This window comes from Eptatretus burgeri, chromosome 16 (assembly GCF_056783735.1).
Source record: "Eptatretus burgeri isolate ZD-2024b chromosome 16, Ebu_testis_v1, whole genome shotgun sequence".
Taxonomy (NCBI): domain Eukaryota; kingdom Metazoa; phylum Chordata; class Myxini; order Myxiniformes; family Myxinidae; genus Eptatretus; species Eptatretus burgeri.
In genome coordinates, this window is record NC_140976.1 from 16312351 (window position 1) to 16339698 (window position 27348).

At 47.3% G+C, this 27348-nt stretch overlaps 2 protein-coding genes across 4 annotated transcripts in view; one reads left to right on the top strand and one right to left on the bottom strand.

Annotated features, from left to right (window-relative positions):
• LOC147010606 (cysteine and histidine-rich domain-containing protein 1-like) overlaps window positions 1-2669 on the bottom strand; it is a 20491-nt gene extending 17822 nt beyond the window's left edge. For both annotated transcript variants that reach the window (XM_085860661.1, XM_085860660.1), the window contains exon 1: window positions 2489-2669. In XM_085860661.1, the coding sequence (XP_085716787.1) occupies window positions 2489-2552 (64 nt within the window). In that variant the 5' untranslated portion in view covers window positions 2553-2669. The remainder of the gene's footprint in view (window positions 1-2488) is intronic.
• Window positions 2670-3350: 681 nt separating this feature from the next.
• Window positions 3351-26469, top strand: CPAP (centrosome assembly and centriole elongation protein). 2 transcript variants are annotated; one of them, XM_085858599.1, is made up of 17 exons: window positions 3351-3956; window positions 4092-4220; window positions 11157-11280; window positions 11399-11611; window positions 13108-13252; window positions 14056-14140; window positions 14331-15828; window positions 15950-16091; window positions 19707-19872; window positions 20724-20972; window positions 21244-21361; window positions 21560-21678; window positions 21878-21979; window positions 23059-23199; window positions 23859-23943; window positions 24050-24170; window positions 25239-26469. In XM_085858599.1, the coding sequence occupies exons 1-17, from the start codon at window positions 3711-3713 to the stop codon at window positions 25429-25431; spliced, it is 3876 nt and encodes a 1291-aa protein (XP_085714725.1). In that variant the 5' UTR covers window positions 3351-3710; the 3' UTR covers window positions 25432-26469. The 2 variants fall into 2 exon arrangements, with proteins under 2 accessions (XP_085714725.1, XP_085714726.1); XM_085858600.1 differs by having other exon boundaries at window positions 21881-21979.
• The last annotated feature ends 879 nt before the right edge of the window (window positions 26470-27348 follow it).

Sequence of the window (27348 nt, forward strand, 5' to 3'; positions counted from 1 at the left end):
TATTATCACCAGTCAGTTTTGTTTGCATTTTACTGTATCACGAAATGACAAAAACTACAAAAACTGGTTGAAGCATTGTCCATAGAAAAATGAATAAGGATTGGTAACAATAGCGTGTGCATTATTCTTGTCAATCATCTCCCAACAAATGTGAAGTTCACAACTAATGTGGGGAGGGCTGTTGTGGTCTGTCAAACTAAATATAGAAGCGAGCCAATCATCTTCGAGCTGGGTTTCAACGAGCGGGAGAGGGTGTTCCACGCGACGGAGGCGGGAGAGGGTGTTCCACGCGACGGAGGCGGGAGAGGGTGTTCCATGTTAAAAGTCACACCACTTCACAAAGTTCGATGCTTTTAAACACAATTTGCACAATCTATCCAATATATTACCGAAATCTGCCACACCGGAAATGGAGCACACCCCAGGTCTCACAAAAACGACTCTTGAAAACAATTCTCAACCTTTACATTCAAATCAATCAAACTTTTCAAATCAACTCATTGTCGCAAGCATCCCGCCCTGTGTCCCCGAAGAATCCCGCCCTGTGTTCCCGAAGAATCCCGCCCTGTGTCCCCGAAGCATCCCGCCCCGTGTCCCCGAAGCATCCCGCCCGCTGTCCCCGAAGAATCCCGCCCCGCGTCCCCGAAGAATCCCGCCCCGCGTCCCCGAAGAATCCCGCCCCGCGTCCCCGAAGAATCCCGCCCCGCGTCCCCGAAGAATCCCGCCCCGCGTCCCCGAAGAATCCCGCCCCGCGTCCCCGAAGAATCCCGCCCCGCGTCCCCGAAGAATCCCGCCCCGCGTCCCCGAAGAATCCCGCCCCGCGTCCCCGAAGAATCCCGCCCCGCGTCCCCGAAGAATCCCCCCCCGCGTCCCCGAAGAATCCCGCCCCCCGCCCCCGAAGCATCCAGCCCCACGCCCCCGAAGCATCCCGCCCCGCGCCCCCGAACCACCCCCCCCCGCGCCCCCGAAGCATCCCGCCCCGCGCCCCCGAAGCATCCCGCCCCGCGTCCCCGAAGCATCCCGCCCCGCGTCCCCGAAGCATCCCGCCCCGCGTCCCCGAAGCATCCCGCCCCGCGTCCCGAAGCATCCCGCCCCGCGTCCCGAAGCATCCCGCCCCGCGTCCCGAAGCATCCCGCCCCGCGTCCCCGAAGCATCCCGCCCCGCGTCCCCGAAGCATCCCGCCCCGCGTCCCGAAGCATCCCGCCCCGCGTCCCCGAAGCATCCCGCCCCGCGTCCCGGAAGCATCCCGCCCCGCGTCCCGGAAGCATCCCGCCCCGCGTCCCCGAAGCATCCGCCCCGCGTCCCGAAGCATCCCGCCCCGCGTCCCGAAGCATCCCGCCCCGCGTCCCCGAAGCATCCCGCCCCGCGTCCCGAAGCATCCCGCCCCGCGTCCCGAAGCATCCCGCCCCGCGTCCCCGAAGCATCCCGCCCCGCGTCCCGAAGCATCCCGCCCCGCGTCCCCGAAGCATCCCGCCCCGCGTCCCGAAGCATCCCGCCCCGCGTCCCCGAAGCATCCCGCCCCGCGCCCCCGAAACATCCCGCCCCGCGCCCCCGAAGCATCCCGCCCCGCGTCCCGAAGCATCCGCCCCGCGTCCCCGAAGCATCCCGCCCCGCGCCCCGAAGCATCCCGCCCGCGCCCCCGAAGCATCCCGCCCCGCGCCCCCGAAGCATCCCGTCCCGCGCCCCCGAAGCATCCCGCCCCGCGTCCCCGAAGCATCCCGCCCCGCGTCCCCGAAGCATCCCGCCCCGCGTCCCCGAAGCATCCCGCCCCGCGTCCCCGAAGCATCCCGCCCCGCGTCCCCGAAGCATCCCGCCCCGCGTCCCCGAAGCATCCCGCCCCGCGTCCCCGAAGCATCCCGCCCCGCGTCCCCGAAACATCCCGCCCCGTGTCCCCGAAGCATCCCGCCCCGCGTCCCCGAAACATCCCGCCCCGTGTCCCCGAAACATCCCGCCCCGCGTCCCCGAAACATCCCGCCCCGCGTCCCCGAAGCATCCCGCCCCGCGTCCCCGAAGCATCCCGCCCCGCGTCCCCGAAGCATCCCGCCCCGCGTCCCCGAAGCATCCCGCCCCGCGTCCCCGAAGCATCCCGCCCGCGTCCCCGAAGCATCCCGCCCCGCGTCCCCGAAACATCCCGCCCCGTGTCCCCGAAGCATCCCGCCCCGCGTCCCCGAAACATCCCGCCCCGTGTCCCCGAAACATCCCGCCCCGCGTCCCCGAAACATCCCACCCCGTGTCCCCGAAACATCCCGCCCCGTGTCCCCGAAGAATCCCACCGTGTCCCCGATTTTGAGGTAATTTTTCTCCGGAAATCTCCACAGACAATAACAAACAACGTTGTCCACAGGACGTCTATAGTTTGGTGAAATTTCTTTTTCGCGCCCAGTATTTCCTCCTCACAGGTAAAGTTTACGGACAAGCGACTGGTTGGTGTCAAAGATCGATCCCCCAAGATCAATCACGAACCACAAGGGTCACAGTCCTTACTCACCCTCCTCGTTCTCCGCGGGGTCAAACCGCTGTCCACAGCCCTTGTTGTAGCAAAGTTGAGACATTCGGTTGTCTGTCAAGTCGATAAATTCCTCCAGCCGGACCCCCAAGGAATTCTGGGAATAGGAATCAGAAGCTTCCAGAATGGCGAATACTTCCTTCGTAATTGTTGTTGTTGTTGTTGTTTTTTTTTCGCCTTCGTCGTTTTTTGGAGCTTTGTAAAAAAATACAAAATAAAAATAAAAACCGCATATTATGTTTTAGATTTTTATTTGTTCGCTGAAAAGGTACTAATCAATTTCTTTACATTCTCACAACGAAAAAAATCACAATTTTATTTCCTTTGGATGTCATCCTTTTATAATGTATTAATATATATCAACCAATAATATATTAACGTACGTTGAAGCGGAGTATGCAGTATTATTTTGGTTGGTGGGATTTGTCCGTTGCACGCGTTATGTCGGCCATGACGAAGGAGTTAACTGCAAAAGCAACTTTGGTGTTTTCAACTCAATCGATAATTCGGACACGTATCTTCTTTCTCAACAACCAAAAATAAACCGATAATATTAAGGACAAATATTTTGTCATTAGCTTTGATAATGTCCGTATAAAACTGGTTGATGTATCGCAGCAAAGTTGAGCCCATTGAGCCGAATATCCTCCTGCTGTGATTAAAATTCCTTGTTTACTTCACTATTTTTTTTCAAAAATAACATTTTTAAACAAAGATCATTCTTCATTCGGAAAATAAAATTCCCTTTCAACAACTGAAGCGAAAAATCCCCGCTCTTTTCTGTGCGCGAAAACACCCATTCCTCTTCCTCTTCTTCTTCTTCTTCTTCTTCTTCATGAAAATCCGATCGGTGAAAGACGTTCACTTATTTGTTTTATCTAGATAGTACAATGCGTTTCAATGATTTTCGATCGGATTTCAATGTAACAAATCTCATTAACATTTGAAAACTAAATTTGTTCACATTGACGAAATAATTATTTGACGTGGAACTTACACCGCCTAAATCGTCATTGGGGACGCTTGTGGATGGGCTTCGGTGTATAAATCTTTAACGTGATTTTTTTGTTGATTCTCACGTATTTTGCTCCACATACTCGGACACTTTGTCAAGCGGTTTAAATGCGGTGCCGCCGCCGACAGAGGACCGGAGGTATACAACCACCTCCCCGACGGATAAACCGCATCAGGTGTGAGGTACACAATGGCCAAATCCGTGTCCAATGAGGGGCTGGTCGAGGTGCCTCCTCACTGGCGAGTCGACGTGTCTCGAGCGGGCGTGATCTTGGACAATCCGTTGCCGGTGGAGCTGCACCATGTTGGGACGCTTGGTAAAGGTCCAGAGGTCGGAGGAGGCACTCAGGAGGCACCACCGAGCGCGGATTCTCACCAGGTGTTCGTACCTTTGGAATCGTCCACCAACAGCAGTGTGAGCCTGGATTCCCTGCAGGTAGGAAGCGTCCTAATCCCTCGAGTTACTGTAATTCCACCTCGTTTCGAACCTCAAATTTAAATGGGGGCACATTGCGGTGAGTGGCCCAGGTGGTTGTGTTGGACGGTTGTTTGTGCGTGTTGCCATTTTCAGGATGATCCGGCTCAAGCTGCAGGTGCGTTTGATTCGCGGCCACATTGTGATCCTGAACGTTTGCGCAACTGCTTGGATCCTCACCGAAGTTTGGACAAGCAAACATTTTTAAGATTGAAGCTACAGCAGGTAACATGTTACAACATATATAACAGCAGGTAACATATTACAACATATATAACAGCAGGTAACATGTTACAACATATATAACAGCAGGTAACATGTTACAACATATATAACAGCAGGTAACATGTTACAACATATATAACAGCAGGTAACATGTTACAACATATATAACAGCAGGTAACATGTTACAACATATATAACAGCAGGTAACATGTTACAACATATATAACAGCAGGTAACATGTTACAACATATATAACAGCAGGTAACATGTTACAACATATATAACAGCAGGTAACATGTTACAACATATATAACAGCAGGTAACATGTTACAACATATATAACAGCAGGTAACATGTTACAACATATATAACAGCAGGTAACATGTTACAACATATATAACAGCAGGTAACATGTTACAACATATATAACAGCAGGTAACATGTTACAACATATATAACAGCAGGTAACATGTTACAACATATATAACAGCAGGTAACATGTTACAACATATATAACAGCAGGTAACATGTTACAACATGTATAACAGCAGGTAACATGTTGGAACATGTATAACAGCAGGTAACATGTTGGAACATATATAACAGCAGGTAACATGTTGGAACATATATAACAGCAGGTAACATGTTACAACATATATAACAGCAGGTAACATGTTACAACATATATAACAGCAGGTAACATGTTACAACATATATAACAGCAGGTAACATGTTACAACATATATAACAGCAGGTAACATGTTACAACATATATAACAGCAGGTAACATATTACAACATATATATATATATATATATATATATATATATATATATATATATATATATATAAAGACAAGCACAGGTGCAACACCCCCCCCCCCTGCGCAAAGCCCGTTTCAACATCTTCACAAACGACTCAGCCTGCCCATTCGTCTCAGGATGATACGGTGCGGACCTCAGATGTCGAATACCATTTTGGCACATAAACTCATCAAATACACCTGCGATGAACTGCAGACCGTTATCAAAGACCAGGATGGTCTCCTGTAATCCTTTATTAGCAAAGATCGTCCGCAGTTTCTCTACTGTAATGTTTGCTGATGTATGCTGCATAACTACAACCTCCGGCCATTTAGAGAATGCATCGATCACAATCAAAAACATTTTGCCATTAATCGGCCCCGCAAAATCTACATGGACCCTCTGTCAGGCCCTGCCTGGGGTCGGCCATAGTCCCGAGGCTCTACGCGGGTTATCAGCATTTGCTTGACACGTGGCGCAACGCTTAACCAACTGCTCAATGTCTTTGTCCAACCCCGGCCACCACAACAGGCTACGAGCAAGACTCTTGGTCTTCACGACGCCAAGGTGACTGACATGCAGTTCTTCCAAACACCGCTGCCTGAACTTCGGCGGAATCACCGCCCTCATTCCCCACATAATGCACCGTTGGACCAACGACAGCTCCGATGCGCGCTACGTGAAAGGCTGAAATGCCGGTGTCGAAGGTAGATCGCTCCAATTCCCCGTAGAAATCGCCTGGACGACATTGGCGAGCACTGGATCATGAGCCGATTCCACCGTGACCTGTTTGGCCGTGATCGGCCCGCTTTGGACCTGGCCCAGCGCGAACACATCGACCCGGTCGGCCGACTCAGACGCAGCTGGACCCTCCGCACACGGCAAGCGCGAGAGCCCGTCGCAGTTTACATGCTTCTCGGTGCTTCGGAACTGAATATCGTAATCGTAAGCAGCAAGAAACAGACACCACCGCTGTATTCGCGCGGCCGCTACCACCAGTACCCCGCGTTCGGGTCTGAGGATGAATTGAAGCGGTTTGTGATCTGTCTGCAAAGTGAAATGCCGCCCCAGCAGGTATTGATGAAACCTTCGCACACCCCAGACGAGGCTGAGACCCTCGCGCTCAATCTGGGCATATTCCCGCTCTGCTGCGGACAGGGTCCGGGATGCAAAACAAACAGGCTGCTCGGAACCATCGTCCATCCTGTGGGAGAGCACTGCCCCGATGCCATATGCAGAGCTGTCGCATGCCAATAAGAGCGGACGCGCAGGCTCGTAGTGCACGAGGACCGTATCCTCTGTGAGCAGCCGCTTGACGCGGTCGAACGACACCTGGTGTGCAGGCCCCCAGGCCCAGCGCTCATCCTTCCTGAGCAACCGTGTTAACGGCGCAAGTTGTGAGCTGAGCCCGCGCACGAACCTTTGGTAATACTGGGCCATACCAATGAACGAGCGCAGCTGCGTCTTGTCGCGAGGCGGTGGCATGTGCTGAATCGCCTCCACCTTCCGAGGGCCTTTCAATAGCCCCTCCGGCGTGATGATGTGCCCGAGGTATTCCAAGTGCTGCTTGAAGAATGCGCACTTGTCCCTGTTCAAGCACAGGCCGCACGCTTCTAGCTTTGTCAGCACTTGGGCAATGTTCGCAAGGTGCTCGTCCGTCGTTTTCCCCGCAATGAGCACATCGTCCAGGTAGGTCTGAGCGGGCAGGCCAATGCAAACCTGATCCATGGCTTTCTGCCACAAGGCTGGGGCCGAAGCAATCCCAAAACAGAGTCAGGTATATCGATAGAGCCCTTGACACGTGTTGATTGTCAAAAGCTCGTTACTCCCGGGATCCATCGCCAGGTGAAAATATGCATCACGCAGGTCTAGCTTCGTGAAGTATCGACTCCCCGCCAATCGTGCATATATTTCATCGATTGACGGCAGTGGATATTGCTCCACACTGAGCCCCGGGTTAACCGTGGATTTGAAGTCCCCGCACAATCAGATGTCTCCATTCCGTTTCAGCACCGTGACGACCGGAGTTGCCCAATCTGAGTACGACACCCGTTCAATCACTCCACAGGCCTCCAGCCTATCCAGTTCACCCTTGACCTTGTCCCGCAGGGCATACGGCACCGGACGTGGTTTACAAAAACGAGGAACCACCCCCTCCTTCAGGAAGAGCTTTGCCTCCACGCCCTTGAGTTTCCCAAGGTCGTCGCAAAACAAACCTTGATGTCTTTGAAGAATCTTCTCCAACTGATCCTCCCACCGGCTCGGCACGGGTTTTACAAGGTGAACTGCGGCCCAGTCTAGCCTGATGTGGGACAGCCAGTCTCGGCCGAGGAGAGATGGTCCCCTCCCCCGCACGGCGTACAACGGAAGCGCGGCGACCTGGCCTTGGTACCGCACAGACACGTCTACCATCCCGACTGGCGTTATCTTCTCGCGGGTGTGCGTGAACAGCGTGAGGTTTGACCTGATAAGCTTCAGGCCGTTGAGTCTAGCGCGGTCTGTTCGCCTATGATCGACACAGCCGCTCCCGTATCAACCTGAAACGTGATCGGCGTTTTGTTCACTTCGATTTCCACCGTCATCGGGCACGCCGCTACCGGGCCAATTGAAAACAGGCTCAACAACGGCTGCCAGTTCGCCCCGGGTCGCCGAGGTCGCCTCGCACATCGCCGTCCATGACCTTAACGGTGGCCGGCGCCCCACGGCACACACGCTTCAGATGACCCACCTTGTGACAATTTAAACACACGGTGCCTTTATACGGGCACGCACGGCGCAGGTGTCGACCTCCGCATCCCAAACACGTCCGCGGGGTCACCTCGCCGCACGTGCGGCCGCGCGGCGACGTCCGACCCGCACCGAAGGTCGTGCGCGCGTCCCGGGGTGCTTGCGACCCCGCGTGGCCGGTGATGGCCTGAACATCCTCGCGAGTCTGCTCGACCGCTGTAGCAGTGCCGACCGCCGAGTCGAATGTAATGGCTTCACCCTTCAGCCGTAAAACCGCCGAAACCATCTTCGCATCTTGTAAACCAGCAATAAAACGATCTCTGAGCCGAGCTGGACGCTCCTCCGCCATGAACTTGCATGCCACGGAAGAATGCTTCACTCGCGCCACGAAATCAGCGACGCGCTCCTCTGCACCTTTCGAGAGGCGATCGAACTGGTATCGAGCGAGCTGTAATGACATCTCCGGCGCCATGTGTGCTTTCATCTTCTGCACAATGTCCTTAAACGACAGCCTGTCATCACGGGGCTTGTCCGGCGCCACCAAATCACTCGGTAGTCGATAATGTTCCGTCGATAGCGAGGTGAGCAAGATCGACTTCTGTTTGCTCTCGTCGACCACATCATCCGCGTGGAAATAGCATGCCAATTGTTCCGAAAACAATTCGAAGTCGTCTCCGATGAAAACGGGCACATGTCCGTGCGCCGTGACTCGTCGATCAACCATCCTCGTCAGCCAACTGTGGTGTACGAGGTGCAGTGGAACACGAGAAGCAAGAGTGTAGCAGCAACTCCGCTTTATTGCGCGTCCTGATGTACATTCCTGCCACCCCTAGCGGGCGAGTCATGATGTACGAAAACCCAATCACGTGATACAGCACAGTAACATGTTGCAACATATATAACAGCAGGTAACATGTGACAACTTATATAACAGCAGGTAACATATTACAACATATATAACAGCAGGTAACATGTTACAACATATATAACAGCAGGTAACGTTACAACATATATAACAGCAGGTAACATGTTACAACATATGTTACAACATATATAACAGCAGGTAACATATTGCAACATATAACAGCAGGTAACATGTTGCAACATATAACAGCAGGTAACATGTTGCAACATATAACAGCAGGTAACATATTGCAACATATAACAGCAGGTAACATGTTGCAACATATATAACAGCAGGTAACATGTTGCAACATATATAACAGCAGGTAACATGTTACAACATATGTTGTAACATATTGCAACATATAACAGGTAACATGTTGCAACATATAACAGCAGGTAACATATTGCAACATATAACAGCAGGTAACATGTTGCAACATATATAACAGCAGGTAACATGTTGCAACATATATAACAGCAGGTAACATGTTGCAACATATATAACAGCAGGTAACATGTTACAACATATGTTGTAACATATTGCAACATATATAACAGCAGGTAACATGTTGCAACATATATAACAGCAGGTAACATATTGCAACATATAACAGCAGGTAACATGTTGCAACATATATAACAGCAGGTAACATGTTGCAACATATATAACAGCAGGTACCATATTGCAACATATAACAGCAGGTAACATGTTGCAACATAAATAACAGCAGGTAACATGTTGCAACACATATAACAGCAGGTAACATGTTGCAACATATATAACAGCAGGTAACATGTTGCAACATATATAACAGCAGGTACCATATTGCAACATATAACAGCAGGTAACATGTTGCAACATAAATAACAGCAGGTAACATGTTGCAACACATATAACAGCAGGTAACATGTTGCAACACATAAAACAGCAGGTAACATATTGCAACATATGTAACATGTTGCGACATATAACAGCAGGTAACATGTTGCAACATATATAACAGCAGGTAACATGTTGCAACATATATAACAGCAGGTAACATGTTGCAACATATATAACAGCAGGTAACATGTTGCAACATATATAACAGCAGGTACCATATTGCAACATATAACAGCAGGTAACATGTTGCAACATAAATAACAGCAGGTAACATGTTGCAACACATATAACAGCAGGTAACATGTTGCAACACATATAACAGCAGGTAACATATTGCAACATATGTAACATGTTGCGACATATAACAGCAGGTAACATGTTGCAACATATATAACAGCAGGTAACATGTTGCAACACATATAACAGCGGGTAACATATTGCAACATATATAACAGTAGGTAACATGTTGCGACATATAACAGCAGGTAACATGTTGCGACATATAACAGCAGGTAACATGTTGCAACATATATAACAGCAGGTAACATGTTGCAACATGTATAACAGCAGGTAACATGTTGCGACATATAACAGCAGGTAACATGTTGCAACATATAACAGCAGGTAACATATTGCAACATATAACAGCAGGTAACATGTTGCAACATATAACAGCAATCTGTGATATAATATGTTGCAAGCCAACACAAGGCTTGAAAAAGGCTGATATCTGTTTTGGAATGCTTTTCTGCAATTTCTGGAGAAATTCTATTGTGAGGTTGTTCCGTGTATCCTGCAATGTGTCCCATAAGTCGTCTTTTGAATGTGGTTGTCTTTCATTTTTATGCCTGTCCAAATAATCCCCGACAGCTTGTATAATATTCAGGTCAGGACATTAAGGGAGCCATTATAATCGTTGTAGAATTCCTGAATGCTTTTCTTTAAATGTGTTTGAACAACATTTACAGCTTGGTGTTGGCTTAGCAGTTAGGATAGGGTGGTGGCTTGGGATCCTAGGGTCCTGAGTTCAAGCCCCGTTGTCCACTGAATTAACACCAGGGGGTTGACTCAGCCTGTCATCATTCCGAATTCGGCGAAATGAGCACCAGTATACTGGTAATAGGGGCACTGCATCAGCGGCATAGCTGCGCCCCTCACCAATTGATGCAACCAGCAGCCAAAAAGGCAGCACACGATGGGAACAACATTTACAGTTTGTTGGGTTAATTGTCATTCTGGAAAACAGTTGTTGCCAATTCGCCTCATTCCTGATTGATTTCATGGTGGATTAGGATCTGCTAAGTACTTGTCAGCATTCATTGTTCCTCCAATTCTCATCAATTTACTGTTGCTAGCAGCAGAAACACATCCCCAAACCTGAACAGAGTCTCCACCATGCTTCACAGTAGGCTGTAGACACATGTTACACTTCTCACCAACCCTCCTCCTGACATACGAGGACTGTCTTCTGTTTGTTTAAAAAATATCAAACTTTGACTCGTCACTCCAAAGTACCTTTCCCCACTGATTAGCATTAGAGGATGTGTCAAAAATTCCACTTTATTTGTAGAAGTAATTCAAATAGACAGCTACTAACACCAGGTACTGTTGCTTCAGCTGCAGGCAAGACAGGTGTTGCAACAAGAACGCCTTCGCTTGCAACACAATGAGCAAATGGGTCGTCTCCGTGAGGAACAGCACCGACTCCTGAGCATCGTTGCATTACCTCAGTATGTTTTGGGTAAGCCAGCCATGATGCTACACTGTGACATAGTGAACATATCGTTTGCAGTCATGTGGCAAACTTCATGTGCATAATGATAACCATCCTAACATCAGGCTCTTTTGTCTCATGACAGACCAGGACGCCATTTCGGTTGATCCTTGCTCCAAGACCAGCCAACCTGGTCCGACTGAGTTCATTCCAATTGCTGGTGGCCAGAAAGAAGACGAGTTTGCCACCAAACCTCCTCCTGTCCCCGGAGCTGAAACTGCGCTGATTATGTCTGCACTGCCACCTCAAAGACCTTTGTGTCTCAAAGAAACAGTCATTCCCAACTTTGCTTCCAATGGTATTTGATTTCCATTTTCAATCCAAAGTGAAATACGTGATACAATTAACATTGGCATGCATCGTGAGAACGAAGATTGGTGACACGGCATCTCGTTCATTGAAGCTACTAATGCAGTGCAAGACACTCTGCCTTGGTGTCCCTTGCCTGTGAAACATATCCCCATTAGATCGTATCATACATCCGTTCAACTTTGTTCCGGACGCAGGATTAGCCACTGATAGCGTGTCCTAATCAGACCTTGCATTTGCTTCAAACACTATGCTTTGTGGCGTAAACCTGTTGTGATGTCTTTCATTCCCTGAGTTTGAGTGCTTGAGGAAAGAAAATGTTCTCTTCTCTGGTCTTGTGCCGAGTGATTAAAAAGAAGCAATTTTGGTTGTGCGTCTCGCAGCTTGGGCTCTTCTTCTTTTTTTTTTTTTTTCCTCTTCCGGATTTTATTCCAGTAATGGTAGTTCATGTCAAATTGTAAGCCACTGAGCTCACTGGAAGATGAATAACCTTGAACTGGATGGACAGAGTAAAAGACCACGTTTGTTGTATCGGCATGGGAGGTTGTAAAATGCTTATTACGTTTTTCCAGAAAAGGTTGAATTTACTTTAATTTTTGTTAAAATAGAATTCCCACCCAACTTCATAACTACGTCCTGCTCCGTATCTGAAAGAAAAATGAAAATGTTACTTTCAGGCTGAACTTTAATATCTGAAGAGGCTTTCTTTGACCACTCTGGTGTTACAGGACGCAGGTTACAACGAATACAGAATGAGGGTGCATGTAGACCGGTGTGTGTGGCACATGGTGTTGGTACATGTAAATGGGTGGCTGTAGGGAGAAGTGAAATTTCTTTTTTCAGGAGCGATTGAGGCAGCGGTCTGTTGCCTACACAGCACCTGGGTTTTTTTTTTTTCTTCCTGATTCTTGTCTGAGAGCCTGGTGTTGGCTTAGTGGTTCAGGTGGCGGCTTGGGATCCCAGGGTCCTGAGTTCAAGCCCCGTTGGCTGCTGAATTAACACCAGGAGGTTGACTCAGCCTGTCATCCATCTGAGGTCGGCGAAATGAGTACCAGTGTACTGGTCCCGGTGTATGCCCCGGTTAGAATAGGTGTACCATATCCCTGTGTGTCGGAAGAGGCGACCAGGGTTGGCGTCAGGAAGGGCTGCCTCAAGAAAAAGCCTAACCCCTGCACAGCAGGGAAAAATGGCTGTAAAAACGGTCATTTATTTATTTATATATATATATATTTTTTTTCCTGATTCTTGTCTGAGATTCCGATTAATTTGAAGCAACTTTAACTTCCTATTTTTGTGCAGTGAGGTGCTCCATTTGTAACTGTTCTATAATATGTAGCATTTTGATGCCTGGGGTCCATCATAAAATTTGTATTGGTGTCAAAGCTGGTGACTAATTGCAAATTGTAGGAGGATAGATTGTCAGGATGTTTATTTTGGGATGTTTTCTCACTTAAAAAAAAAAAAAAAAATTCTGATCTTTGACAGAGTGGCCCACCATTTCTGCTTCATGTGGAGAGTCTGTTGAGAGTGGCTTGAAGAAATCTTTTGATGAAGAGGAATGCAGCAAGTTTGAAAACCGAACAGATGGTGGAAATGCTCAAACGGCTAGTTCTCGTGATCTCGACGACAGGTACCATCATAACTGATTTTGGAATTCTTGTATGTCAACTTTGAATTGAATACCTTTTGGAGCTTCTGAAGCTTAAATCCTTAACATTCCTTTTCCTCTGCGGAGTTCTTCCTTTTTGTTAGCAAAATGCTTTAAACAGTTGCACATTAATTACGAGGGAGGGATATGGGGAAGGAGGGGTGGGTGTACAAATTAAGGACGAGGGTGGAAGAGGAAAGCTCGAGGAAAAGAAAGGGAAATTTGTTTGAGGAGCTGAAGCTTTCTGTAATTTTAAACATGATATTTGCTGATTGGCTGCGTTACATGGGCCAAAATGTAATGTAAGAACGGAATGTTCAATCGTTCCCCCTTCCACCCAATCGCCTCGAGAGAGAAAAAAAAACAAAACAAAAAACAATTATACCATTATACCCATGTCACTCCCCTATCCAATAATTTTGGAAGAAAAGGTACAGGAAGTGTGGGTGGGTGATAATACAAACACTCCAAGTGCAAGTCAAGTTCTTAGTATGTACCCGATGCGTCCCCTCTCCCACCGTGAGAAGACGTATGCCTATGTCACAATACACTTGCTCTTTGTGAGAGGTGGAGAAGAGGGGTGGGTGTGTGTGTGTGTGTGTGTGTGTGTGTGTGTGTGTGTGTGTGTGTGTGTGTGTGTGTGTGTGTGTGTGTGTGTGTGTGTGTGTGTGTATATAGATATGTGTAGATTTTTGCAGGTACTCCACATATAGATTGCCTACCAGTTGATACCAGCAGTAATAGTTCATTCATACCTTGTTTTGTCCTGCCTGCTGTAACCTTAGGCCCATTAGACCTGGACTAGGTGGGCAGAAGACATTTGAACAACTCCTTGAGGAAAAGCTGAAGTTTGAAGAGGACCAGCACTTGGTGAGATTTGGCTTGCTTGATTTTCCTTCTTCGTTGTAATTGAAGGATTTTTCCATTAAAAAAAAAAATAAATAAAAAAAAATGAGGTCCATGATGCTGGTGTTGCATTCCCATGTCAGAACTCCCATGCAGTGGTTATAGCTATTCACATTGCAGGAATGCTCATTAATCATGGTTATGTGTGCTTCAGAATACCAATCATTCAAGAGTGAAAAGAGTGTTTCTCAGAAAGGGAGAAGGAGTTGCACGTTTTGGAAAGAACAAGGAGAATGTGCCTTTGGGGCAAAATCTTGCTCGAGGGGCTCGGTCAAGCAATGACGAGGGCATTGAAATAGCTGTTGACTCACGGTCTGCTGTGGAGCACAGGCCGTTCAAGCAAAGAAACAAGTTGCGTGGACTGCAGACCCAATACTTCTCCAAAAGCACACAGAGCGTGGCGACTCGTCCAAAGCCGAAACCTCTCCAGAAGAAGAAGAAGAAGAATGTATCTGTGTTATCCAACAAATCTGCGGCTCACAGAGATGACTCGAGGAGATTCAAAGGGATCATAGGTGATAATCAAGGCAAGCGAAATGAGTTGAAATTAATTTATCCCAATCAGCCTTGTGACCCCAGAAAAGAGAAAAGGGTACCATTGATGGATAAACCAGTTGAGGACAACCGGTCACTTGACTTTGATGCAGTGAGGATTGTGGAGCAAGTGGTTGTGGCTCCTACTCGGACAGAGCACCACGGTGATCCAAAGGGACTCGAACGACTTTCCGAGTGCTCATTTGAGTTGTCCTTTCAACAAAAAATAGCCAGTTGGGACAGTGATCAGAAACGTGATGCACACGAGCTGTCGGAGTTTGAGCTGCTTGAAGTCAAGGCTGCCCTGGATGCTTCTTTGCACAGCAACGCCTCCTTCCTCCTTCATCTACCTGAGAAATGTGAGGGATCGGAACCCCTTCGCCGTAATTCATCCACTCCACTGCAGGCCACGCCACAGCATGCGCCGGAGATTGATAAGTCATCCAAGCAGAAAGACTGTGGCCTTGGAGGAAATCGCCATTATGCTGAGGCCGTGACGAACGACGTGTGGACTGAAAATATACCGGTCGGGGGAGAAAAAGATAAACCTGGAGGATGTGTCACGATGGTACTGCCTGGAATGATTGATGGAAAATCTGATTCTAAGAAGGCTGACGTGAACCTCAACCAGTGTGACTTAAAGACAGAAGGTGAGCAAAGGGAAGATTATTGTTTTCTGCATGAAAGTGGTGGCATTTCAAATCATAATGATGCCATTGTGTCATCATCTGATGATGACACTACCGAAGACATGTTCAGCGATGTGTCTGGTGTGGTAGAGCAGAATCCAGGCTCGGAAGATGCGCCAGACTTTGATGATGATCATACCTGGCTGAATGACTGCCAGAGTGAGCACAATAATGATGATGATGATCATGAAGATACCCTTGTAGAGGTCAGTGGTGGGACATCGCCGGCAATGGGAAAGGCTCTCACACGGAAGGTTGCCTCTGTTCGGATGTCTGAGGATCTGGCAGAGAGCGTGTCTGTCTCGGCACACGACCAGCGCTGCTCACCTCCCACCTCGCAGCTCATCGCTAAGCTCTTCCCTGCATTGAGGCCAAAACTGAAACCAACCATTCCTTTGGAGAAACAGCAATTTGAATCTGAGACGATCGGTATGAAATTTTATTGAGACTTTTGATATGCAATGGTCACATAATTTAGTTATGCTTTGTATTGGTGCAAGAGAGGAGGCAAAAGATAAACTCTGTTTGCGGGACGTTTGTTTGGCTGCAGCTGTGCCAGAGGATGCTGTGCCGTCTCGTTTGCTGCACGAGCGCTTGGCGCAGCTCGAGGCTGAAATTGCGCGTTTCCGCATGGAGAACTCCACGCTGGCACGGCTTCGGCAGGAGAGAGAATCGGCTGTTGCTATTGTGCAGTGAGTGGTTCCGCGACACTTGTTGGAGTTTGGTTCATGTCTGATTCAGTTTTGCATCGTTTGACCTTCACTGTTAGACATTTAGTGTAATCGATCAAAAACATTTGTTTTTAGTTAAAAACTACTCAAAATGGATTGAAAATATGAATTCTCTTTTTCAAAAAAAAATTTCAATGCTATTTTAATTTCTGGTAAACTCTTTCAACATTTAGTGATTTTATTAATAATGTTCCAAAAATTGTTTATAAAGCAAAAACTAAAATTTTACTTTCGCATTTTAATGTTATGCCTCCGCTGCCAAAGCCATTATGTTTTCGGTGTGTCTGTCCAGCTGGCCATATGTGATCAATTTTTAGCTTATTTGGAATTGAAATTCCAAATAAGGTATTGTTGCGAATTCGCGCCCGCCGGTGTGCGAGCGGCCACGTAACTCGAATCGCGGCACGTCACCCACCGGACGGACAATTCTGTCGTGACCCTCTCGGACTAACGCCGGGAACTAGTCACGGGTGGGCCTTTCGGCCTCACCACGATCGTGCCAATCGGCCCCCTGCGTGGGATAGGGTTGTTCGCCAAATTCGAACCTACCTAAGTACCCACACGGAGGGTAGACCGGGCGATCGCACCTCGCCACAGGTCGACTCCGGACACGGGCCACTTAAGCGACCTGTTCCGTACTATCGGGATAACCGAGCGGTGTTAACGTCGGCCTCAACGGTTCCGATTAATTATCGGGCGTATTAAGCCCACTACCAACCCTTTACGTGAAGCAAGATGAGGATTCAATTAAAGAAAAGATGAAGCGAAACGGGAAAAACAGTTCAACATAAGGCACATTTATTCCGCGGCACACGGAAAGCACACATATACAATTACAACAATTACGCACCAAAAGCAGCACAACAATGCAGATCTACTACCGACTACGCGAGCACACGGCAACACTTACACAGTTTTACTTTACAGACGGCGCCGACAACACATATACTCAAAGGCAAAAGAAAAGGGCCACCCTCAACGACAAGGGGACAGACGGGGCCTGTGGGCGCGAGACCGGGTGGAGCCTACCCGTCTTGTGATGAGCCACAAATGTGGCGGGGGTGCCCCGACTCCGCGCTCCTCCGCGGGTTTCGTTGGCACTGCTTGGAATGGGGTGGGAACGGGGCCCCCTTTCCGCACTATCTCAGCGCGGGGGGAAAGAGGGGGGAATTGTTGATGCTCTGGGGAAAGAGGATAGCTGGCTTGCTTGGGTCCCGCGACGAGCGACTCCACTGCGACCTCGACCGCGCTCCCGGCTTCCCCTCTCTGCAGCTCCCTGACAGACTCCGAACCCCGACAGACTGACTCTCCTCCAGACCCGACTTGACCGCTGCTGCCACACTCTGCCGCTGCCACACTTCTCCAACTCGCCCGAGCCCAAAACTGCCTAAATTCGCCCCGCACTCGGCGCTTTATAGTGGTGTAGGAGATCCCATATGCAAATTTCTGGATCAGAACGAGCTCGGGGGTGGAGCCACGCTCGCCCATTGGACGGAGAAAAAGGGGCGTGAATCTCCCCTGATCCTCGAATTTTCATATATCGATTCCACTCTGACGCGCCTGGAGGCGGGGCCAAACCGCCCCGCGCTTGCTGATTGGACGGATCAGAAGTGGGCGTGTATCATTCCTGATCCGACTTCTCCTCGGAAAGGCCGCACTTTGTACCCATGGCTCGGCGCGCGCCCTGTTCGAGTCCAGGACAGCCTGACGCTCGGTGCCCACAAGCGGTGCGGGAATGGCCGCAGAAGGAGAGGTGAAGGTGGTAGAGGGTTTAAAGTGGTGGTCCATGGCCACGGTGACGCTTGGAATGGCGGTGATGCAATGTTTGTAGGAGCGAGCTGTGAAGGTTAAGGTCGTGGCTGTTGGCGTTGTTGTTGTTGTGAAGCGGCGTTGCGGTTGGTGGTTGTTGTGTGATGGCGGTTGAGACGTGGTTGGTTCAAAATAAAGATAGAACAGAAAAACGGCTATCTTAAAGGGTCGCAGCCCGAATGAATCACATTTATTCCCTCTAAACAACGGGTTTGGGGCTAACTACACATGTACTTACAGAGATACCTCACCTACGGGACCTGAATGGTGGTTTGCGAATTTCCTCATCCGCAACAGTATTGTCATTGTGCACTGTCCGTCCATCCATCCGTCTGTTATTTCGACTTCTTTGGCCATACTGCTGGGCGGATCACACTGAAATTTGGCAGCAACATTCCACTCCTGGCTGGTAATGGGGATTGCAAAGCTCGTTCCGGTTACTTGACTTCAAATAGGTTAAAACGGCGGACTGAGTAAATTCCTTCAAAAATCTCATGCTCCAGACCCACCAGTCAGAATGCTACCAAATTTGGGTGACAATATTAGGACAGGGTCCTGATGTTAAATTGCGGAGGCCATGCCGATCACTTGATCGGAAGTGTGTCAAAATGGTGGTCATGTAAATTCCTTCAAAAATCTTATACCAGACCCACCAGTCAGAATGCTACCACATTTGGGTTACAACATTAAGCTAACAGGTCCAGTGGTCCTATTATTTGTGAACCATCAAAGGTGTATTATGATAAAAGATGAACTGATTATATTTTTGGTTCAATGGGACAAAAGTCATGTGACCTTGAGCTGAAAGTAGCGGATTTTAGTTACTGCTATAAGTTGTGAACCGCGAAAGAGATTTTGACCAAACTTGGCATAACTGTGGATCGTAATACAAAGATGAATTGATTAAATGTTAGGTTCAAATGGTCAATTGCCCCTTAAATGAAAATCCGTGTTACAGCAATAACCTATAAAACTAGAACGGCACTCGGTGGAGCGCATACCTCCGCAGGCTAAACGGTTCCCGTTTTGCATCCCACTGATGAGCTGGATCTGGATCCGGACCTGAACCAATATCTAATCATCTTGTTCTTGTCACCTACTCAACTCATCCACCATGTTTTGTCATTCATCTACAACCTTTTGAAATGTTGTGCTACATATCGTTTTTGGCCCTATCTCTCAACGGTGAAGAATCATTTAAAAAAATTATCGTATCCGCATCTGGATTTTCACCAGAATCGAATCGATTCATCCACAACTTTTTGAGATGTCCTGCTCACAGACAGACAGACAGACAGACAGACAGACGTGAAAACATGACCTCGGTCCACCTACGGTGGTAGAGGTAAAAATAGGCAAGCCATTTCAGCTATACTTGACAAACGTATGAACTGATTCAATTTTAGAGTGAACCGGTCAAAGGTCATGTTTTAGAGTGAACCATTGAAAATAATTTTGCAGACGATCCCTCAAGTGAGAAGCATCTGATGTTGTTTCTCTTCGACTTATTTTTTTTTTCTCTTTATCTCTCGCGCTTACTCTCAAGGGACATTAAATTTTTTCATGTGACCTTTAATTGGGATCAAACACAACAGGTGGGTTGACGTCCAACGTGGGCGGAGGCATATCTATTGACACGTTCATTTCAAATTCTACTTCCTAGTTATTTTATTTTATTTTATGGTGATCGAGTGTGTGCCGAGCTGGAGTCCATGCGCTTCTTTTGTTGATTACATAGTGGGTTATCATTTCTTATTCTCCACTCAGCAAGGAGATGGAGGAATTTGAGAGGTACAAGAACGACGAGTTGGTGAAGTTGGAAGAGCTGAAGAAGGAGGAGATGCGGAAGATGCGGAAGGAGCGGCGTGTGTTTGAGAAGTATGCTGCGGCTGCACGCGCCATCCCAGACAAGCAAGAACGTGAGGAGATGCAGGTGAGCGTTTTCTTCTTGCATTATTTCACTGGTGTTGGCTTAGCGGTTAGGGTGGTGGCTTGGGATCCTGGGGTCCCGAGTTCAAGCCCTGTTTTCCTGCTGAATTAACACCAGGGGGTTGACTCAGCCTGTCATCCTTCTGAGGTCGGCAAAATGAGCACCAGGGTTGCAGCCAAAAGGCTGCACACGGAAGGGAGGAATATCGATGGATTGACTAAATCTGGTACTGGTGCGGCACAGACATGATGGGCCGAATGGCCTCCTCCTGTGCCGTAAATCCTTGTAAATTATGAATCTTGGAAATTGAACCCACTTTGCATTTTTGGCTTTGGTTTCACTAAAATTCATCGTCAATGCTTCCTTCGGTTATAATTGTTATTACCTATTTTATCACCTCGGCCACCGAAGGTGGATACAGCACGATATCTCACAAAAGTTGTGGATGGATTATGACTGCTTGGTTGATGAGTTGGGTAGGTGACGAGAACAATGTGATTAAATTTTGGTTCAGGTCTGGATACGGATCTGGCCTATCGGTGAGATACAAAACGTAAACTGTTCGGCCTCGCAAAGGAATGCGCCCGACCGAGTGCCGTTCTAGTTATTAATGTTTTTATTAATCAACGATGTTGGTTCAAATGAAAATTCAGTTAAGGTATGGCAATCCACCTGCCTGACATTTGATTGGAAAAAAAAATTGGATTGGTTATCCGTGCACCCAGTCAGTCCAAGGATAATGAAAATAACCATTTTTTTTTTTACTGCAATGGGGGACAATACAGAGGTGGCAGGATTGTTCTTTCATGGTTTTCTGTATCCACTGCGGAACTGACTGTTCTGGTGATGTGCAGGCTCTGCGTAAAGAGTTGGCTGAGGTGCGGGAAGAGATGCAGCGACGGGAAGCACGATCTGCCGTGGCCCAAGCACGTCTGCGTGACCAGGTGTACACTCTCACCAAGGAGAACGGGGAGCTGCGGGAGGAATCGCGACGAGCAGAACAGCTACGACTAGCGGCACGAAGCAAAACAGTTTGGACAGGCCGACCCAGGGGTGGACCTAGCAACGTGCCAAAAGGATCACTGGCAGTTCCTCTTTCACAGGTCCTGCCAGATGTAGTCTTGTGTTACTTTTAGCAAACATTAAAATAGTTACCAAAGTTAGGTTTGGGGAAGCGGAGGAGCCTATTCGGGAAAATTGAAAGAGTGCCCATGTAGTGCATAAACTTTGAGGGTTTCCATGATGCTCTGGCTTTAGTTCCATTTTATTTTGAGCAGGGTCAGTGTGAGAATGGGAATTTTGGCCTTGGATGTTGTTTTTGAGGAAGTGCCTCTAAGGAATGCGCAGTTTCATGTGAACTTCTCTCCACTACAGGCCGTCAGTCGCTCTGCGTCCGCCCCAAGGGCTTCGAGCAGGAGGTCGTGTTCCCCCGTTTCCTTACAGCCTAAACTTGGTGAGAGAAAGAAACCCTTCACCTGCAGCTCCACTAAAGGTCGGTTATGTATTTTGAGATTTTACGATATTTATTGCAATGGTTTTATTGCATTATATATGTATTTGTTTTTCATCTAGTTTCATTGTCCTGTCATACATTTTTGCTGTTATTCACATGGTATAAAGACATTAGCCATGCATGTTGCACTGTTGATCAGTGACTTATATTTTTATTGATACTTGTTTAATTCTGCAGATGAGGCATGCAAAACTGCCCTGAGCACGAGTGTTTCTGAAGATACTCCAAGGATAAGCCTGATTGGAGTACCCCAGCAGTGCGGTGTGATGCCCGAGGCTGCAGGCAACCACGGAGCGGTTAGTCCTTCAAGCAACCATCTTCCTACAAACACACCAGTTGCCGCCAATGCCATTTATTCAAACAAAAAGCTAGTGGTGCTGTTTGCTGTTGAGATTTGGGAAGACTTGCCTCTGCAAAACGTTTGGATTTCTGTGCAAACACAAAAATTCAATAAAACCAAGCTAATCCTCACTGTTCAGTGCATGTTTCCCTCAGAAGGAAGAGAATGTTCCATCCCGAGAAGGCTCGCCTGCTGGCCGGATAAGCGACTCGCAAGATGACCTTGTGAAGGACAAGATTCAGTATCCAGATGGAAAGGTGATGTCTGCGTAATGATGTGCAGTTTTAGGATTCCTACACATTTCTCCAAGTCATGCCAATTGATTGTGTGTATGGTATATGCTTGTAATTAATTATCTCTGCCACCGCAGGTGTATGGAGGTTATGTTTTCACCCTTGTTATCTTGCCAAAACGAAGTTTTTGCAAGATATGTTAGTCAGCTTGTATGTTTTTTTTTTATTTTTTTGTCTGTAATCACGTATAAAAAATTCTGCAGAGCACAGTTATCATTGGAAATTTTTGTAACTTCGCATATCAAAGGCCTATAGAGGTCCCTTTCAGCGCACAAAATTTTGAAGGTCAAGGTCAAAGGTCAAGGTCACTTTGTCGCAAATCAGGGGAGTCGACGAAACCCTTATTTTTTGAGTAATTTTGATCGGATCATCTTCAAACTTTATGGGAATATAGATCATGGTCTGGCGCTCAGCTGATTAATTTTTGGTGGCGATTGGCCTTGACCTTCATGGTTAGCACCTGAGGTCAAACATATTTGACCCCAAGGTCAAATTTTCAAGTTTTAGGAACCATATCGTGTAGTACCTCAAATTGAACACCTCGATGAGTGCTTTCTAGATATGTCAAGCTTGAGACATTATGACGTCATTTGGTGACGTTATGAGGCAAAAGCATATTTTTCATGGTTACTCTGTAGAACGATTCTCATCGGAATCTCTCGTAGGCAGATATTCCTCAAGGAGTCGCTCTTGGTGGATAGCAGCTCTGTTCACCTCAGTGTGACCTTAAAGAAGTCACACATGGTCACCTTTTGGCAAGATACGAGTCACCCTGCGGGTGACATTGGTTTTTATTTATTTGTTTGTCGGTTTGTGAGCACAATATCTCAAAAAGTTATGGACGGATTTGGACGAAACTTGGTGGACAGTTTGGGTGTGTGACGAGGACAAATTGATTCCATTTTGTGGACAAATTGATTCCATTTTGGGGGAAGATCCGGATCTGGCCCATCAGTGGGATACAAAACATAAACTGTTTGGCGTGGCAGAGGTATGCGATCCACCGAGTGTTGTTCTAGTTCCCCTTGCTTTTCCCGCTGCAGCTTGAGTTGGTGATGCAGAGTGGTCGGCACGTTATCACATTCCCAAATGGCACACGCAAGGAGATCAGTGCCGATGCGAAGTTGCTGCTCATTACGTTCTTCAATGGAGACGTGAAACAAGTCTTTCCGGACCAGCGTGTGGTACGCTTTGTGGGATAAGGTTGTGAATGTGGGATAAGGTGCACTTTAATGTTGAGCAACAGAAAAGTGAATGAGAACAGGTAGGAGAGGAGAAAATGGAATTATTTGGAGTGTCTCTCATTGTTGCCATCTTTATAATTTTGTGGAATTGGGAAGGGTATGTTTCATGAATAATAGTTATTCTTATTACTGGTTAATAATCCAATCTTCTACTTCTTCTTCTTCATTTGATAGCCACAATTATTCCCACGTTCTTGTGGGATTGACTGGGGGAAGGAATTTTTTTTTTTTTGGCCCAAGTCTTTCACAAACCGGCTGGCCAGGCCTGACATTCAACAAAGTAGTTAGGGCAGGAATTTGGAACTTGGCCATGGTGCCGGCGATAACTCGCTTAGTTTTCACAAAGGACGTCATGGGATGTTTAACATCCACCGACTAATACTGGCAGAGGGGACTAACGTCCATCCTTGGTATGGCATACCCCACCCATTGATGAATCGCCCTGCCTGTGAAACAGCAGGGTGACAGTTTACAGCTGGCCTGAGATTCAGACCCAGGCTCGACAGCTTGGAGGTGAGTGTGTGTGTGTGTGTGTGTGTGTACCTTTTTGCCAACTTGCCAGCCCTGGTTGATGGATATCCTCTGTTTGAATATTGCAGGTGTATTACTATGCCGAAGCTCAAACGACACAGACAACTTATCCAGACGGTTTGGAAATACTGCAGTTCCCAAACAAGCAGATGGGTGGGTTCAGCACACTATAATTTGTAATCAGTTGATTGCACTGCCTCGTGTATTCAATCAGTTACTGATAACTTCTGCGGTGCTTCCTTTTGCCTGTCTGATACAGAAAAGCATTACCCTGATGGTACAACTGAGATCGTGTTCCCAGATGAAACCATAAAGTACCTGCATCCGGATGGGAACGAAGAAAGCATTTTTCCCGACGGCACTATCATTAGACTGCAGCAGTAAGGGCCATTTTCTTCGGACCGGTCAAACTACATCGTCATTGCCAGAAACTAATTCATGGAATTCCTTGGTTGGCAAATTGCTTTTGCGTTGTCCCCCCCCCCCCTCCAGCTTCTCAGTCTCATGGAAGAGGTGTCACTCGCATCTGAGCTGTCTTGCCTAGGTTTGATTCGCTACTTACCTATAAACTGTCATTCTGGTGCTTCACATGCAGGGCAAAGCATCAATGTGTGTGCCATTGCTCGGATGGCCGTTTAACTGGGTGCTTCGTCTGGTGGTAGTGGTGGACGTAAAAGATCCCATGGCAACCTTCAGGAAGAGTAGGCTAGGTATCATTGGCCCCCTGAAAAAAACAGAAAATCCAAATTCCTGCTCGAACCTACAGGGCTCACTGCGTCCCCAGCAACGGAAGCTGCCCACAGCCAGGTGCTGCATATGAAAGAAGAGAAGAAGAGCGCACATGCAGACACACACAGGCACCAGACAAACACAAGCGTTCACCTTGCGCTGAGTGACTTCCCTGAACACACTGCATGCGGCGCCATCTTGTGGCGGAGTTGTTCTCCCCATCAGTGGGGCATTTTTAGGGGGGGAAAAAAGCCAACTCTTTCCCCCTTCCAATTAAATGCCAACCCCGCAGCGTCTGTCCATAATCTATCTTCGAAACGCTGAGCACCAAGCGAGGAAATCGCATACACCATTTTTAGTCTTTGGTACAACTCAACCAGGGTCGGAATCGAACCGCTGACCTCCCACATTCATGCAGAGTTGACACTCTAATAATGCCACTGAGTCTGATTTAATCGATAGCGATATTTCTGTCCAGTTGATCCCCTCAAAAAGAAACTGCAGGTTTTATTGAAGGTCATTTTTGTACTTTTGATTATGTTGACAAATTTGTTTTGTATTTCAATAATATTCAGGCGAGAGAGTGCGTATCGAGGATTTGCATTGGTTTTAAAATGATATAAAAAAAAAAATAAACGTTCATGTATTTGTCATTTCACATGAACACATTTGTGCTCCAAGGAAGCCCCACCCCATCACCCCCTTGCTCCTGCCTGCAGGAACGGTGATAAAGTGATCGAGTTTGATAACGGACAGCGAGAGGTCCACACGATCGGGTTCAAACGGCGCGAATACCCAGACGGCACGACCAAGACCGTGTTCGCCGATGGTCGCCAAGAAACAAAGTACTCCTCGGGTCGTGTGCGAATAAAGGATTGCGATGGGAATGTGATCTTCGATGACCACGCGTGACGTCATTGATATTCACCTCTTTTATACCAGCTGGAATAACACCGGTGGACACCATGTTGTGCAGCGCCTGTTTGGGGTTAAATTTATGGAGAAGGCAGAGTAGAAGTTTTTCTTCATTGAAATACAACCTGGGGGGGGGGGGGGGGGGGGGGTGGGGCTGCTATATTAACACTTCCTTCTAAATCAAAATACGATTGTTTTTTCACCTCATTCTTCAGTATTTGTTTAGTTTGTTTACACTTCCCCCCCCCTTTCCTCCCCTTTCCTCCCCTTTCCTCCCCTTTCCTCCCCTTTCATCCCCTTCTCATTCCTCAATAATTCCTCCCAGTCTACCGTTTCTCTTGGATGTCGGAATGTGTGTCCCACCACCTCTTCCCCCACCCCCTTAAGGTAGTTTAAGTTATTTGTTTGCCTTTTAATTCAACTGGCATGTTTTATAAACTTTGCAACAAATTCTTATATAAATTTATAAAATGCTAATGATATATATATATATATATATATATATATATATATATATATATATATATATATATATATATATATATATATATATATATATATATAATCAGTTTCATCGATCTGTATTCCCTTTTGGTGACATCTCATGTTTGAACTTCGCATTCCGTGCAAATAGGGAATTCTGTTTTTTGAATGATAATGCATTTGCTCCATCCTTTTGTAGTCGTTTAAATAAATACTATATAAGCCTGGTGTTGGCTTGGTGGTCAGGGTGGCTGGCTTGGGATCTTAGGGTCCTGAGTTCAAGCCCTGGGTGCCACTGAATTAACATCAGGTGGGGTTGACTCAGCCCGTCATCCTGACGAGGTTGGCGAAATGAGTGCCAGTGTACTGATATAGGGGCACAGCATCAGCGGCATAGTCGCGCCCCAACAAAATGATAGCTACCTGGCAGCCAAGCTGCCATACGCAAGAAGAAGAAGTAGAAATGCTTTTGAAATTTCTGCCCTGCAGGGACTTTTATTTTCTGTGCCATTTTATTTATTTTAAACAATAAAGTTAACTTTATTGTGGAAATAGTAACCAGCTTCTTTCCTGACTTTCTCATCTTCACCACACAAAATATTAATATAAGGTAGAGGTTTGAATCGTGCCACGAGAGATGGAGTAATAAGTTTTGTTTGCATGTTCACGTGGTGACAAAGGCTTGTGGCTTTGTTTATCGGCGTTTGTGATTATTGTTTGTCCTGAGTGGTGCTATTGGTACGTTAGTCCATCCTCACGACATAAAAGTTCAAAACGAATCGAACCAAAGCACACCTGTTAAATCTCTCAAATAAGTCCTGACATCAGCGGTTAAAATGGGAAAATATGATGGACCCAAGAGGCCCTTCGGCCCATCATGCCTGTGCTTCATCCCAGTTAATTGAAGTTCAGAGGAATTGAGAATGTCGACCTAGTCTTGCTCATGAACATTATCGATCTGCGTCGGTGGATAGGTGGAACGATTTGGATTCATTAGGACATTGACTGAGGTGAGCTAATCACCGTGGGAAGCAAGAAGCTGACGTTTCGGGCATTGTCCTTCATCACGTCGGCTTCTCTTTGCTTCCCACGGTGGTTTATAGTGTACTTTGATGAAGAGGAGTTTCATTTTACATTTTGGAAATGCTTTTATAGCAAGATTCTGATAATCTGTTTTGAGTTGCCATTATTTCCTCATTCATGAGGCAATTGTGATCCGATAGATAGCTCGATTACGTACAATAAACTGCGGTGAAAGGGAAGATTTTGGAAGAATTTAAATTGTAGTTTTCTGTAAGCTCTTGTATTAACATTACGAGCAGAGTACCCACCCTATGGGCGATCTTGCCCCAAGCGTGCAATGCGTTCTTCTGACATAACCCTTTATTTGGGCATTGTATAGGCAACAGACCACTGCCTTGATGGCTCCTT

Bases quoted from the DNA above. Each gene is read 5' to 3' on its own strand.
- CPAP (XM_085858599.1), top strand. From the start codon at position 3,711: ATGGCCAAATCCGTGTCCAATGAGGGGCTGGTCGAGGTGCCTCCTCAC. The intron at 13,253-14,055 runs GTACCATCATAA...CTGTAACCTTAG, and splicing joins TCTCGTGATCTCGACGACAG to GCCCATTAGACCTGGACTAG. The intron at 14,141-14,330 runs GTGAGATTTGGC...TGTGTGCTTCAG, and splicing joins TTGAAGAGGACCAGCACTTG to AATACCAATCATTCAAGAGT.